Genomic DNA, 13201 nt, shown 5'->3' with positions numbered 1-13201 from the left:
TGTTCAACTATTGTTAGAACAGTATACCTGAGTCAGATAAAGTTGTCGACCGTGTAAACAAAATGTTGGTCATGGCTAAGAACCTAGCATTAGTGGGAAATTTAATATCTGATAACATGCAAATATGCACCATTCTGAATAGTTTGCCACCTTCATGGAATATGGTTGTCACAGCTTTGAGCCTTCAGTTGGACTCTTTGACTCTAGTGAAACTCCATATACAATTAGCTATTCAGCAAGAACGTTTGACCAACAGAAATGATGCAGAACTTATGAATGTTCAAGAAAAACCAACAAATCTTGCGCCTATAAGGTCTAAAGTCTTTAAAAAGAAAACCGATGGCAAGTTCAAAGGAAATTTTGCAGGAACTCCAAGATCTCAAGGAACTGTAGTGATATGCTACAGATGTGGGAAGCCTGGACACATCAAGAAGAACTGCAGGACAAAATTCTTGAACAATAAGGACAACAAGATTCAGAACAACAAAAACAAAGGAAAAGATCATGAGGAATACAATGAAGAAGTCATTTGTGTTGTGTCAGAGTGTTTGTTTGCAGATGGAGATCTAACTGGTTGGTGGGTCGACTCGAGAGTTACACGTCACATTGCAAAAACAAAAGAAGGCATGATTCGTATGGAAAACCTAAGTCCGGGAATGCAAAAGGTTTATATGGGTAACAACTCATACTGTGATGTAATGGGAGTTGGCACATATCGACTGAATATTGGGGGTACAAGCGTCATTCTTACTGAAGTCTTGTATGTTCTTTCTATGCGGAGGAACTTAGTGTCAGTCCTTGCTTTGACTGGAAAAAGTTTTGAAGTTCGTTTTGTTCCAGAGAAAGTCACAGTGGAAAACATGGGAGGACCATGTTTGATGGAAAATATGTTAAGGAACATGGTATGTTCAAACTCAATGATATGAATAAATCTTCTAGTTCTGCTTATATTGATTGTGCGATGAATGTGAGTACAAATCTATGACATGAAAGATTAGGCCATGTAAGCATCAACAAGATGAAGATTCTAGCACAACAAGGTATTATACCTGACATTAAAGCAAATGATTTCACAAAATGTGAGGTGTGTTTATATGGAAAGATGACAAGAAAACCTTTTCCATCTGAAGTAATTCGGGCCACTGATCTATTGAAAATAATCCACACCGACATTTGTGGACCTTTTAGAGTCCAAACACATAGTGGAAAGTTATATTTTATAACTTTTATTGATGACTTTTCAAGATTTGGATATATTTATCTTATTAGATATAAGTCAGAAGCACTTGAAAAATTCAAGGAATATAAATCTGAAGTTGAGAGACAACTTGGGAAAAACATCAAGGTTATAAGGTCTGATCGAGGAGGTGAATATACATCAAATAAATTCCTCAAACACTGCAAAGACCTTGGGATTAATAGGCAAAGAATAATGCCTAGGACACCGCAGCAAAATGGTGTCGCTGAGAGGTGTAACATAACCCTCTTGAACATGGTGAGATTCATGTTGGCAGGTGCACAGTTACCCAAAGTTTTTTTGGGAGAGGCTGTGTTAACAGCCATGTATACTATAAATCGAGTGCCCTGCAAGGCAGTCCCAACCATTCCTTATGAGAGATAGACTGGTGTGAAACCAGACTTAAGACATCTCAAGAGATGATGATCTGTAGTACATGTAAAAGTTTTAGAACAAAAAATGGATAAACTGGATAATAGATCAGTAAGATGTGTGTTTATTGGATATCCAAAAGAATCCAAAGGCTACAGATTATATCACTCTACTATGGGTCTCATAGAAAGTAGAGATGTGGAGTTCCTTGAATAACTAAATAACAATGATAGTAATCCAGTGAAAGATCATAACGATCTATTGGAGGATCTGATTTATTCAGATGATCAGTCTGGCAAAGAACTGACTGGAGTACAGTTTAGTAATGAACCAACTGTGGATCAGTTTGGCAATGAACCAATTGAGCGAGAATTGATTGGAGTACAGTTTGGTAATGAACCAACTGTGGATCAGTCTGGCAATGAACCGACTGGAGATCAGTCTGGCAATGAACCGACTGGAGATCAGTTTGGTAATAAACCAACTGAGCATGAAATTTCTGGAATACAGTTTGGTAATGAACCGACTGGAGATCAATTTGGTAATGAACCAACTAAGCATGAAATGTCTGGTGTACAGTCTGGTAATGAACCGACTGGGGAACAGTTAGGCAATGAACCAACTGATACAAATAACTTATCAAATCAGACTTTGTTAGGTCTTAAAAGACCCAGGGCTCCACCTTCATATTTGAGTGATTATTATGTATATCTTGCAGAGAAGCTATGCTGTTTAGCAGATATTGACGAAATGTCCGACAATCTGACATATGACGATGCGATAAATCCGCATGAATCATCAGATTGGGTGAACGCTATGGATGAGGAAATTGAATCCATACAAAAGAATAAAGTCTGAGAATTAGTAGATCTTCTTAATGACAGAAAACCCATTGGATGTAAATGAGTGCTAAGGAAGAAGTATAAAGCTGACGGATCAGTCGAAAAATTCAAAGCCAGACAGGTAGCGAAAGGTTTTTCCCAAAAGGAAGGAATTGATTATTCAGAGACCTATTCGCCGGTTGCAAAGTTTGCTTCAATCAGAATAATTTTGGCTATTGCGGCATTCTATGACTTAGATATTTGTCAGATGGATGTAAAGACTGCTTTTCTGAATGGTGAGTTGAAAGAAACTATATATATGACTCAACCATCAGGATATGTCATCAAGGAAAAAGAAGACAAAGTGTACAAGTTGAATAAATCGTTGTATGGACTGAAACAGTCTAGTAGACAATGGTATTTTGCTTTTCACAAAGCAATTACAAAACTTGGGTTCGTTGCAAACCAACTGGATCACTGTGTGTATGTTTGGAAAAGTGGGAGCCTTTTCTGTATTCTATCATTATATGTTGATGACATATTACTAACTGGAAATGATAACGACATGATTGTCAAAACGAAGACTTGGCTGAACAAAAACTTTGAAATGAAGGACTTGGGTGAAGCTTCATACATATTAGGAATAAAGATCACTCGAGATAGAGACTCAAGAATTCTAAGTTTGAGCCAAGAACGATATATTGGTTATATCTTAAAGAAATTTCGAATGCAATATTGCAAACCAATCGGAACCCCTATAGCTAAAGGAGCAAATCTAAGCAGGAACGATTGTCCTGGAGAAGAACAACAAAAATTACATGTTCCTTATGCACAGGCTGTTGGTAGTCTAATGTATCTAATGTTGTGTACCAGACCTGACATAAGTTTTCCTATCGGTCTAGTAAGTCGTTATCAAAGTAATCCTGGATGGCCACATTGGCAAGCAGTCAAAAGGATTTTTCGGTATATTAAAGGAACAAAGGGACTAAAATTGTCCTACCAAGCTGATGAGCTGACCTTAGTTGGCTATTCAGATGCGGATTTTGCAGGATGCAAAGATAATAGTAAGTCTACATCTGGTTATGTATTCCTCTTTGAAGGTAGAGCGATAGCCTGGTCCTGTAAGAAACAGGGATGTGTTGCTCAACACACACAAGAAGCAGAATATGTAGCATGTAATGTTGCTACCACATTTGCTGTCTGGATAAATCGGTTCTTGAAAGACTTGAAATTAGATCTTGATCATGAACCAGTTCAACTATATTGTGATAATCTGACAGCAATATCACTTATGAAAAATGGAGCTGTGAGCTCGAAGAGTAAACATATAATGGTGAAATACCATTATGTTTATGAAATGATTGAGAAAAATGAAATCTCAGTTGAATACATGCCTACCAATAACATGGTAGCAGATCTCCTTACCAAGGGAATATCAGAAGACTTGTTTACCAAACATGTAGCCCATATGGGGTTGAGATATATTTGAAAAGTTACGATGGACAAACCAATGATAGAAAACCTCGTAACTTAGAAACAGAAAACCCACATATAGTGGAAGCAACCAATGATGGAAAACCTCGTAACTTAGAAACAGAAAACCCACATAAAGTGGAAGCAAACTGTCGGTCTCATGAAACCCACATAAAGTGGAAGCAAACTGTCGGTCTCATGGCCAAGTGGGAGATGTTGGGTAGTGGCCTTGAGCCCGATCCCTTTCCCTCTATAACTACAGGGGGCATCATAGCGAACTGGCAGCAACAGACTACTCTGGTTGTGCACGACATCCACAATTCAAAGATTGGCTTCGAACAAGGATGGGGCAGCTATACTTTGCTTGGATTGAATCACTTGCTCTTTGTTTAATAATGGAAGGGGGCCTATCTCCCAGCAAGCTTTAACAGCGATCATTTTCTCAGAGATAATACTTGTTGCTTTATGGCACATGACATCATAATAATATAAACGTCTTCACCTTTACTTGAAACTAATGAACAGGCAGGAAGCTATATATGAACCGAAATAGATTTGCCCAAATCCAGAGATCTAACCGTGTCAATACCAAGATCATGGTCTTGCAGATATGGAAAAGGCAAACGTGTTCCTAGATATCTTTGTTGGTGGCATTTAATTTGAGTCTTATCCCTGCTAACCCTACCCCTCTGAGCATCTGGTCTTGAAAACATTTCGAAATTTGCAGCTTTTAAAATCTTTGGTCCACAGAAATGGGGTCGTCCACAGTTGAATGTTATGATGTGTTTAGCTCCTAGAGGATGGAAACCCAGCTGCTATCCTTGTGTGGCTTTTCATTTCTTCTCTCCCTGCAAATTAAGCTAGTGATAGGCAGAGCGCCTGCCAATTGCTAGTTTCTTACGTAAATAGATCACATCGAATATTGTTGAGCTCATAACCTTCTTCTAATTAATTGAAGGTCTTAGGACTGACTTCTTCGGATTAAATTATAAAGACAAAATACATAATGTTAGTATTTTGGAAAAAAAACTTACAATCGTATTTTGTGCTTCCGTGTGTATGTGTGTGTGTGTGTCTATATATATATGTATATATAACAAAGTCGCTCTGGACCCTCTATGCAATGCTAATTCTGTAGATATCCAGTATATGATCTGAAGTCTGGAAGTTGAGCATTTATTGGTCTTGTTGCCTAAAAATTCTTTAGCCTATAAGTTTATAAGTTTGATGTATTTTTAGTGACAATGATAATTCCAATGTTTAAGATCACTGGCATAGGTATGAATCTATCACCTACTTAGCAAATGTAGACACCTATCAAACACCTATTTCCTAATCATTCCTAGTGAATCTAACACCTATTGGAAATTATTGGTAAAATGTGTACAAATGCAACAGCGAAATGTGAAGTTAATTTAGTGGTGACTAAATTTTCAACCACCAAAATCATGACATGCATGAAGCTTTCTTTGGTGGCTGAAAAATCAATGGATGAAACAGCATCAGTTCTTACAAGACTCAAATTAACGGTCTTTCAGTCAGAAAATGCAAATATTTAGATCTTGACAACCGACTTTCAAGTATGTGCTATGGGTGAGGTCGGACGCAATGGAATTGAGCAAGAAAATGTCCGACCATATTTTCAAAATTCATTAAGGATACATTAAGGAAACTGAAACTTAGATGTTTTCCCCCGCATTTATACCATCAAAAGTTGTGCATATATTTTTGTAAAATCTAATTATAATTTTCTTCATATGACAAATGTTAACATATATATAAACCACCTTGTCATTACAAGTTGTTACTTGTTAGTAAAATAAATTAGAAAACCTGAAAATTAAATGTGCTTTTCCTTGTATACATATATGATGAAAAGTTGTGCATGTTTCTGTAAAATCCAATTCTCTTTTGATAAAAGATGTAAATATATACCACTAGGAACAATGTGCCTCGACTTTTATGAAACATTCATGTTACAATGAGTTCCAAAGGAAACACCGTTTCTGTTACCAAACGCTTTCTTAATGATGCTCACATGAGGTCTTAAAGCAATATTGCACCATTGATGATGCTTGAGGTTCAAATATTATTACTGATTGTTGGCGATGACATGCAGCTCCCAGCAACAGATCGGCGCAGGGAAAGCCTCTCCTGAAACTGGTGCATCGGCATGGCCCTTGTTCTGATCTCTTCCCAGAAGCGTCGGCACGGCAGAGATTGTTCAAGGATAGCAGCATCTTCTTCATCCTCCTCACACAAACAAGCAACCAAAAGACGTACCGCAAATACGTCGGAACCCCACCGGACGTGATCTTAACTTGCCTCTCCGAAACCACTGTTGTCCAATATTATATATTAAGCAGCGAATTTGGTACAGATGCACTGCTTAGCACGCTAACTGCATCAACTTTTCATCTTTGACTTATCAATTGACGAAAGTGCTAGCTCGCTGTAGAACTCTCAAGGTGTTCTTTCCGCTTGACCTCGTAGGGTCTTTATTTACGAGCCTGGGCACTGCGAATCCTAAGACTCTTCCTGCCACTCCCATATAAAACTACCATCGGCTTGAATGCACGACGGGGAACGTGCTGGTCCGCACGCCTTGTATATTAGGCCTTTCGCAGCATTTTTTTCGCTTGGAAACAAACTTCAGATTAAATTAACATAGTGAAAGTGTTTGAACCTTAGTATTTATTTACTAAAGAAACAATTGAAGGAATAAATTAAATTATTGAAAGGTGTCGAGCATTTCATTTGTCATCATCCTTTTATGAAAATAGGGCCATTGATCTGTCACATCTACAAATAAGTATGTAAATAATATCTGAACAAGTCTATATATATATATATATTATCGACTGGCCGAATGCAATTAGATATGGTGATGTGCACCGGATTTGTCTTTTCCATTTATACATTCTTCTCCATGTTTGGTCCACCAGAGAAGCTTTTTCTACAAGATGACATGATCGTGCCCACACGCCAATGACTTTGACCTGTGCCCAAAATATATTATTGTTTGTGATATTCCAAAATCACAGTGGAATCGCGGCAGCAAGGAGTCTTGACTCTCACAAGCTTGGAGGGCCTTTTATGGTGATCGGATTCCCACTTACACACATACTTGACTCAATCGAAGGGTTTGTTAAAGGAGTTTGAAAAGTGGATACGCTTGAGCCCACACCACTGGCTTGACTCCAATTCAATGAGAAATTCGTGGTCACTTTAGTTACTTAATGTGGTCTTATCAACAACGCGTGAAACCGCTTGGAAATTTCATGTTGATTGTGCAGGTGGGCGCAGCTAGGCTAGTTCTAGAAGCTAACCCTACAAGAACATGGATAGGTTCAAAGCTTGGAATTTCATGTCGATCGTTTAAGTGGGCGCGGCTAGGCTAGTTCTAGAAGCTGACCCTACAAGAACATGGATAGACTCAAACTGGGTGCGAGGACTTTTGGACAGGTTTAACTTAGTTTCACAAACTTAGTGAAGTTATCTTCCAAAAAGTTCAAAATTTTATGCTTCTTAAGTCTAGTGGATGTTGTTCTAAGCATTCATATTCCAAATTCATGAAAGTAGAACAGTACCACATATATATTTGCCCGAATTTGTTCCTATCTTTGATTTTATAAGGTTCTAGTGTTACACGCATGATAATGCGATTGAGCAGCTGATTTCTTTCTGAGTTATGCGACTACGAACATGTGGTCGACATTTTGCCAAGTTTTCACAAGAAATTATTAAGAGAGTGACTGTGAAGCGTTTGAAAATCGTTCAAGTTCTTGGTATTGCTAATCAGGGTGTTTCGTGTCTCCATCGGACCATCACGCGCTGTCTGCCATAAGCAACGGTAAAGTCAAAATATAATAAAGGTAGGGGACACAAATATTGTGCAAATTTCCAGTTAAGATGTATTTGCAATCATTAAATATTAAATTAGCAAGGTAGGCTTTAGAAATGAAACTTGTATTTTGGTAACATATCCCGCAATGTGCATGAAACGGAGTGTGTTTGCTTTTTCCTTTCGGAAACATTTGTTAATAGTTTATGAATATGTTCTAAAGATTGGAGTAGATTTATTGAATCACACCCATAACAAGCATAATGTCGGGAAAATGAAAAAATCAAATATGTAGATGTTTGAAACGATCAACGATTTGTCTAAGCAACTTAGCTGTTCAATCTTGCCATTTACCTCAGAGGTGTGATCAATAGATTAGTTTAGTGGAGATTAGATTTTGAACAGCCAAAATCATGACGTATAAGAATAATTTTTTGGTGTCTAAAAAATCAACTTACGGGTGAAATTGCTGTTAGGAACAATACACAATAAACTCTCCTCTCACACTCTCAAGAGGGGGTTAAAAGTAAAAGGAAGAAGACAACAATTTACGTGGTTCAGAGCAATAATCTCCTACATCCACGGTCGTACAGATCTCTTGTATTCTCTCTCTCAGATGAACACACAGACAGACACTCACCAGCGGTAGCCATCCTCTAAACATAAGGATTTGGGCAAACCCGTATTTGTACAAAATGACATATATGCCCTTACATATAGAAGTTCCATACACCAACAACTGCACCAATTATTTTTATAACCCAAATCGACATACTTTCAGTCGAACTGCAAATAATTAGATCTTGACAACGCACCTTCGAATATTCTCCACCTAATATTTCATTTCTTTCCCTTCACATGATATACAGTCAACGATGAAAGGTAAATCTGAAAAGAAACGTTAAAGAAAGTTGTTTGGTATATATTGGAGTGCGGGGATCGCGCTATAGAGAGAAGCGAGATTTTCGTATGAAATTAATACTACTACCAAAGTCTGCTAATTCAAATCAATTCAATTCAATTCGGTGATGATGCTACCTAGTATAAATTTAAGATTTTTTATTTTATTTTGACTAATTTTAATACATGCTTGTTCAATTGCTTGTTCATTCTTCCTTCACCAATTCACAATTAAAATTGCTGATCAGTCAGCTGATTCACCGGATTTACAGCTGATCAGATTCGATTCCACAACTGACTGCGATAAAAAAAATGATCGAATAAATTAAATTTGATCAGTTGGGTCACCAGAATGTTAAACAATAAATTAATAACAGCAGCTGGCATTTAAGATCTACAGCTTCTTACATTGGAATTAGTAGTACCTCAATCGTTTGCAGAGGGAGAAATTAAGATGAGTTGGGTCACATCTGTGATTCGAAAATTGGGTAAACTAGCTTTCAAAAGTTGCCGTCTGAAGGCCGTCCACGCTCCCTAGACCATTCGTTCGGACGCGTCTTTTTAAATGTTTATTACAGGAGACTTGTTATTGGCTACGAGCACGATTATGAATGGAGGAGGAGGCCTTTAAAAGGGTGATCCGCCTTCGGCGATGTTTCTCCAGACTTGAGAGCTCACTCAGACGGGAAGAGACCAAGAGTAGTGTTCAAGCATGACGAAGCTGTCACTGTTCAGCACTCTCAACCTCTTCCTAGCTCTCTTCCTCTGTCCGGGGACGTCCTCCTTCGCCAGTGCAAAGGATGCAAGCCATCACTACTTTCAGATCCTTGCCGCCGACATCCTGCCGTCGGCGAGGTCACTTTGCAAAGCGGGAGAAGGTAAGCTTTTCCGCTCCCTCTCCCTTACAGATGAGCCATCTTTCCAAGCACATACAGATTAATTTGAAGCAATTTTGTTCTGAGTGTGCTAGAGTGAATCCGTTAGCCAGTCTTGATTTTGTTTGAGCTAATCCAGGCCTTTGTGTAGGGAGTTACGTAAAAGAACTATTTGATGAGTGTGCGCTCTAAAAAACATGCGTTTCTGTGATTTTTCTGAAGATTATTGCTTCGTTTTAGTTGTTTTTCTTTTGCTCCGTCGACGTAATTTCCTAGTGGCTGGCGATTGTGTGCCCTCATTTTGATTTTGTTGTTTGTATTAAGGTGGGTCTGCTACAATTTCTGAATATATTTAGGTCCCTATATATGCCAATCTTGTGAAAACAATTCAATCCAGTGGCTGATTTAAGAAAACCGCATATATTTTAACTGATTTGAAAGTTTATTAAGATTTTTTACTTTTAATATCTTTCACATCTATTATTTTTCCAAAAGTATAAGTTCTAATACTGTTGCTGATTCACAACTCGTTCAGCTAAATCACTTCACCAACTCATTCACACAATTAGAAGCTTGTCCATTCCAAAATATATTCTAACATTCATCTATACTCCTGCCTAAAATATAAAGCGGCATTTTGATCATTATACACATTGTCACAGGGATATGAATATAACCAGTTTTTTCATTGAAGTGGGCTTCTTGAAGCTAAAAAAATCAACGGTCCATTTAATGGATAAGTTTTCCTATTGAGAATTGGCACATGCGCTCACATTTCTAAATTTCCTAAATGTACGCCACATTTTTTGGTGACAATTAAAGTAGGACTTAATTATCTTAGTCCTTACAGGCACCATCCCACATGAAACCCAAGATATAATATTATGGACAAGCGCTCTGCATTATATTTGTTTTCTGTAAAGCATTTCATAAACAATATAATCCAACACTACTAAAAGTACTAAGCGCAGGTCTCCGGAGTACTTACCAGCAAGGACGGGGGGCGCTAAAACTGGTCCACCGGCATGGTCCCTGCTCCCCTTTCTCCGGCATCGGGGGATCGGCGGCGAACGGCAGCCAGCTGACCTTGACGGAGGTCCTCCAGCAGGATCAGTCCCGTGTTCAGTGGATCCATTCAAGGGCGTCCTCATCCCCATCTGATAACAAACAAGTACAGGACCCCTTCCAGGCAGAGGCAACAACACAGCTCCCTGCTCGCCCAGGCGCATCGTTAAGCACTTTGAACTACGTAGTGACGGTGGGCCTGGGGACACCCAAGCAGGCCTTCAACCTAGCCTTTGACACAGGCAGTGACCTCACCTGGGTCCAGTGCGAGCCCTGCATCTCATGTTACCCGCAGCAGGGCGCCAGGTTCAACCCCGCCTTCTCTTCCACCTACCAGAGGGTATCATGCACTGCACCCGAATGCGCCGAGGCAAAGCTCGAGTCCGGCCTTAACCAGTGCTCTGCTTCCGGCTGCCTCTACGGCATCGTTTATGGCGACAACTCCGTTACAGTTGGGCAACTTAGCCGCGACAAATTGACCCTGACTGGGTCCGATGTACTCCCTGGGTTCACCTTCGGGTGCGGTCAGAAAAACCAGGGGATCTTTGGGATGGTTGGTGGTCTTCTTGGTCTTGGCCGGACTCAGCTGTCCGTTGTGTCTCAAGCAAGGAACAAGTACGGCGGTGTGTTCAGCTACTGCTTGCCCACATCGAACGGTGTGGGACACCTGACCTTCGGGCCCGACCGGTCATCCTTCAGCTCCGCTCGGTTCACGCCATTGCTCCCCCACTCTAAGTTCTATTTCGTCCCCCTCGCCGGAATGAGTGTGGGTGGACGTCTCCTGCCCGTTTCACCTTCCGCCTTTGGAAGCCAAGGCACCGTCTTAGACTCCGGAACCGTGATCACACGGCTGCCGCCGGCGGCTTACAGCGCACTGAGGTCCGCCTTCCGTGATTTCATGGCCCAACGCAAGTATCCGCTAGCCCCGGCGGCCACTCTCCTTGATACCTGCTATGACCTGTCCAGCTACACAGCAATTGAGATTCCCAAGATCGCGTTCCACTTTCAGGGAGGCACGGACTTGGTCCTGAATGCTGCCAACATCCTTCTGGCTTCAAGTTTGTCTCAGGTCTGCTTGGCATTTGCTGGGAACACCAAAGCAGCAGATCCGGGCATCATAGGGAACTGGCAGCAGAAGACTACTCTGGTTGTGCACGACATCCCCAATTCAAAGATTGGCTTCGGACAAGGAGCGTGCAGCTAAACTTTGTATGGATTGAATCATTTTCTCAAGGATAATACTTGTTGCTTTATGGTATATCACAATAATAGAAACGATTTCACCTTTACTTTACTTGAAGCTGATAAAAGGAAGCAGGGAGCTATCTATATCTGTACTGAAATAGATTGGCCCAAAGCCAAAGATCTAACCGCGTCAAGCCCAAGATCATGGTCTTGAAGATATGGAAGGGCGGCTCTGTTCCTAGATATCTTTGTTGGGGACATTTCATTTGAATCTTGTCCCTACTGCGCTAGCTCTCTGCGCATCTGGTTTTGAAAACATTTCGAAATTCTCTCCCCATTTGGTCATCACGAAAAAGCGAAATCGGAACGTGGAACTTTTGATATACTTCGGTCCAGGGAAAGGGGGTCGTCCACAGTTGAATGTCATGATTTGTTTAGTTGGAAGAAGATTGTAAGTTTGTAACCCAAATCCTATCTTTGCGTATTTTTTTGTTGAACGAAGAAGTCATGGCTTTCCCTTTCTTCTCTTCCTGCAAATTAAGCTGGTGATAGCCGGAGCCCCCTTTATTAGACTTAGTTTTTTTTTTTTGCATATTTTTAAGAAAGAAACTTTTAAATCCTTTTTAAGTCCTATATCAGATTCGAAACTTTCATCTTTAATGTGGAATCATATTTAAATGGAAAACCAACCCAAGAGCTGATCGCCGTATTTTAAATTATAAAGATAAAATACTTAATGTTAGAATTTTGGAAGAATATATATATATATATATATATATATATATATATATATATATATATATATATATATATATATATATATATATAGTAGATATCCGCCATATGATCTGAAGTCTAGAAGTTAATCATTTGTTGGTGTTCTTGACTAAGAAATACCTACATCCTTTAGCCTATAAGTTCGATGCATTTTCAATGACAAAGATACTTCCAATGTTTCTCAACGGTTGATGCTTTCAATGTTTGAGATCACTGGCCTAATGTTATGTGTGAGGTCGGACATGTCCGACCACATTTTTAAAATTAATTTTTTAATTTTTTTTCAAATTGTAACCATGCTGATATTATCGTAATATGTTGTTCAAAATTAGTTAATCATCAATTCTAAGAACATCCGATAGTTAAGATTTTATGATTATGAGATTTGATCAGATTTTTAGAGGGTCAAACTTTCATTTTAAGGAATCTCATATATTTAAATGAAAAAGACAATATATGATAATTAATAAGCTTAATTTGTTTTGGCACACAGCTACCTTAAATTTCTTCATTTCTATCCGATATTCATGTCCATGCTCGATTGGCTCCAAGCAGTCAGTTGTCATTAATGTCTGAAAATGATCCCAATTTGACCCGTTTACATCCCAACCAAGAACTATATACACCAGAAAATTCAATTTCAAATTGGCAT

At 39.2% G+C, this 13201-nt stretch overlaps 2 protein-coding genes across 2 annotated transcripts in view; one reads left to right on the top strand and one right to left on the bottom strand.

The window, feature by feature from the left end:
- The window catches only part of LOC116263574 (protein STRICTOSIDINE SYNTHASE-LIKE 5-like), a 35219-nt gene that overhangs the window by 7025 nt on the left and 14993 nt on the right, over window positions 1-13201 (bottom strand). The gene's annotated exons all lie outside the window — the stretch shown is intronic.
- On the top strand, window positions 9263-11881 carry LOC116265071 (aspartyl protease family protein At5g10770-like). Its single transcript, XM_031645610.2, has 2 exons — window positions 9263-9525; window positions 10494-11881. The coding sequence occupies exons 1-2, from the start codon at window positions 9360-9362 to the stop codon at window positions 11789-11791; spliced, it is 1464 nt and encodes a 487-aa protein (XP_031501470.1). The 5' UTR covers window positions 9263-9359; the 3' UTR covers window positions 11792-11881.

This window comes from Nymphaea colorata, chromosome 11 (assembly GCF_008831285.2).
Source record: "Nymphaea colorata isolate Beijing-Zhang1983 chromosome 11, ASM883128v2, whole genome shotgun sequence".
In the NCBI taxonomy this organism is placed as follows: domain Eukaryota; kingdom Viridiplantae; phylum Streptophyta; class Magnoliopsida; order Nymphaeales; family Nymphaeaceae; genus Nymphaea; species Nymphaea colorata.
This window is presented reverse-complemented; position numbering and strand designations above follow the sequence as displayed.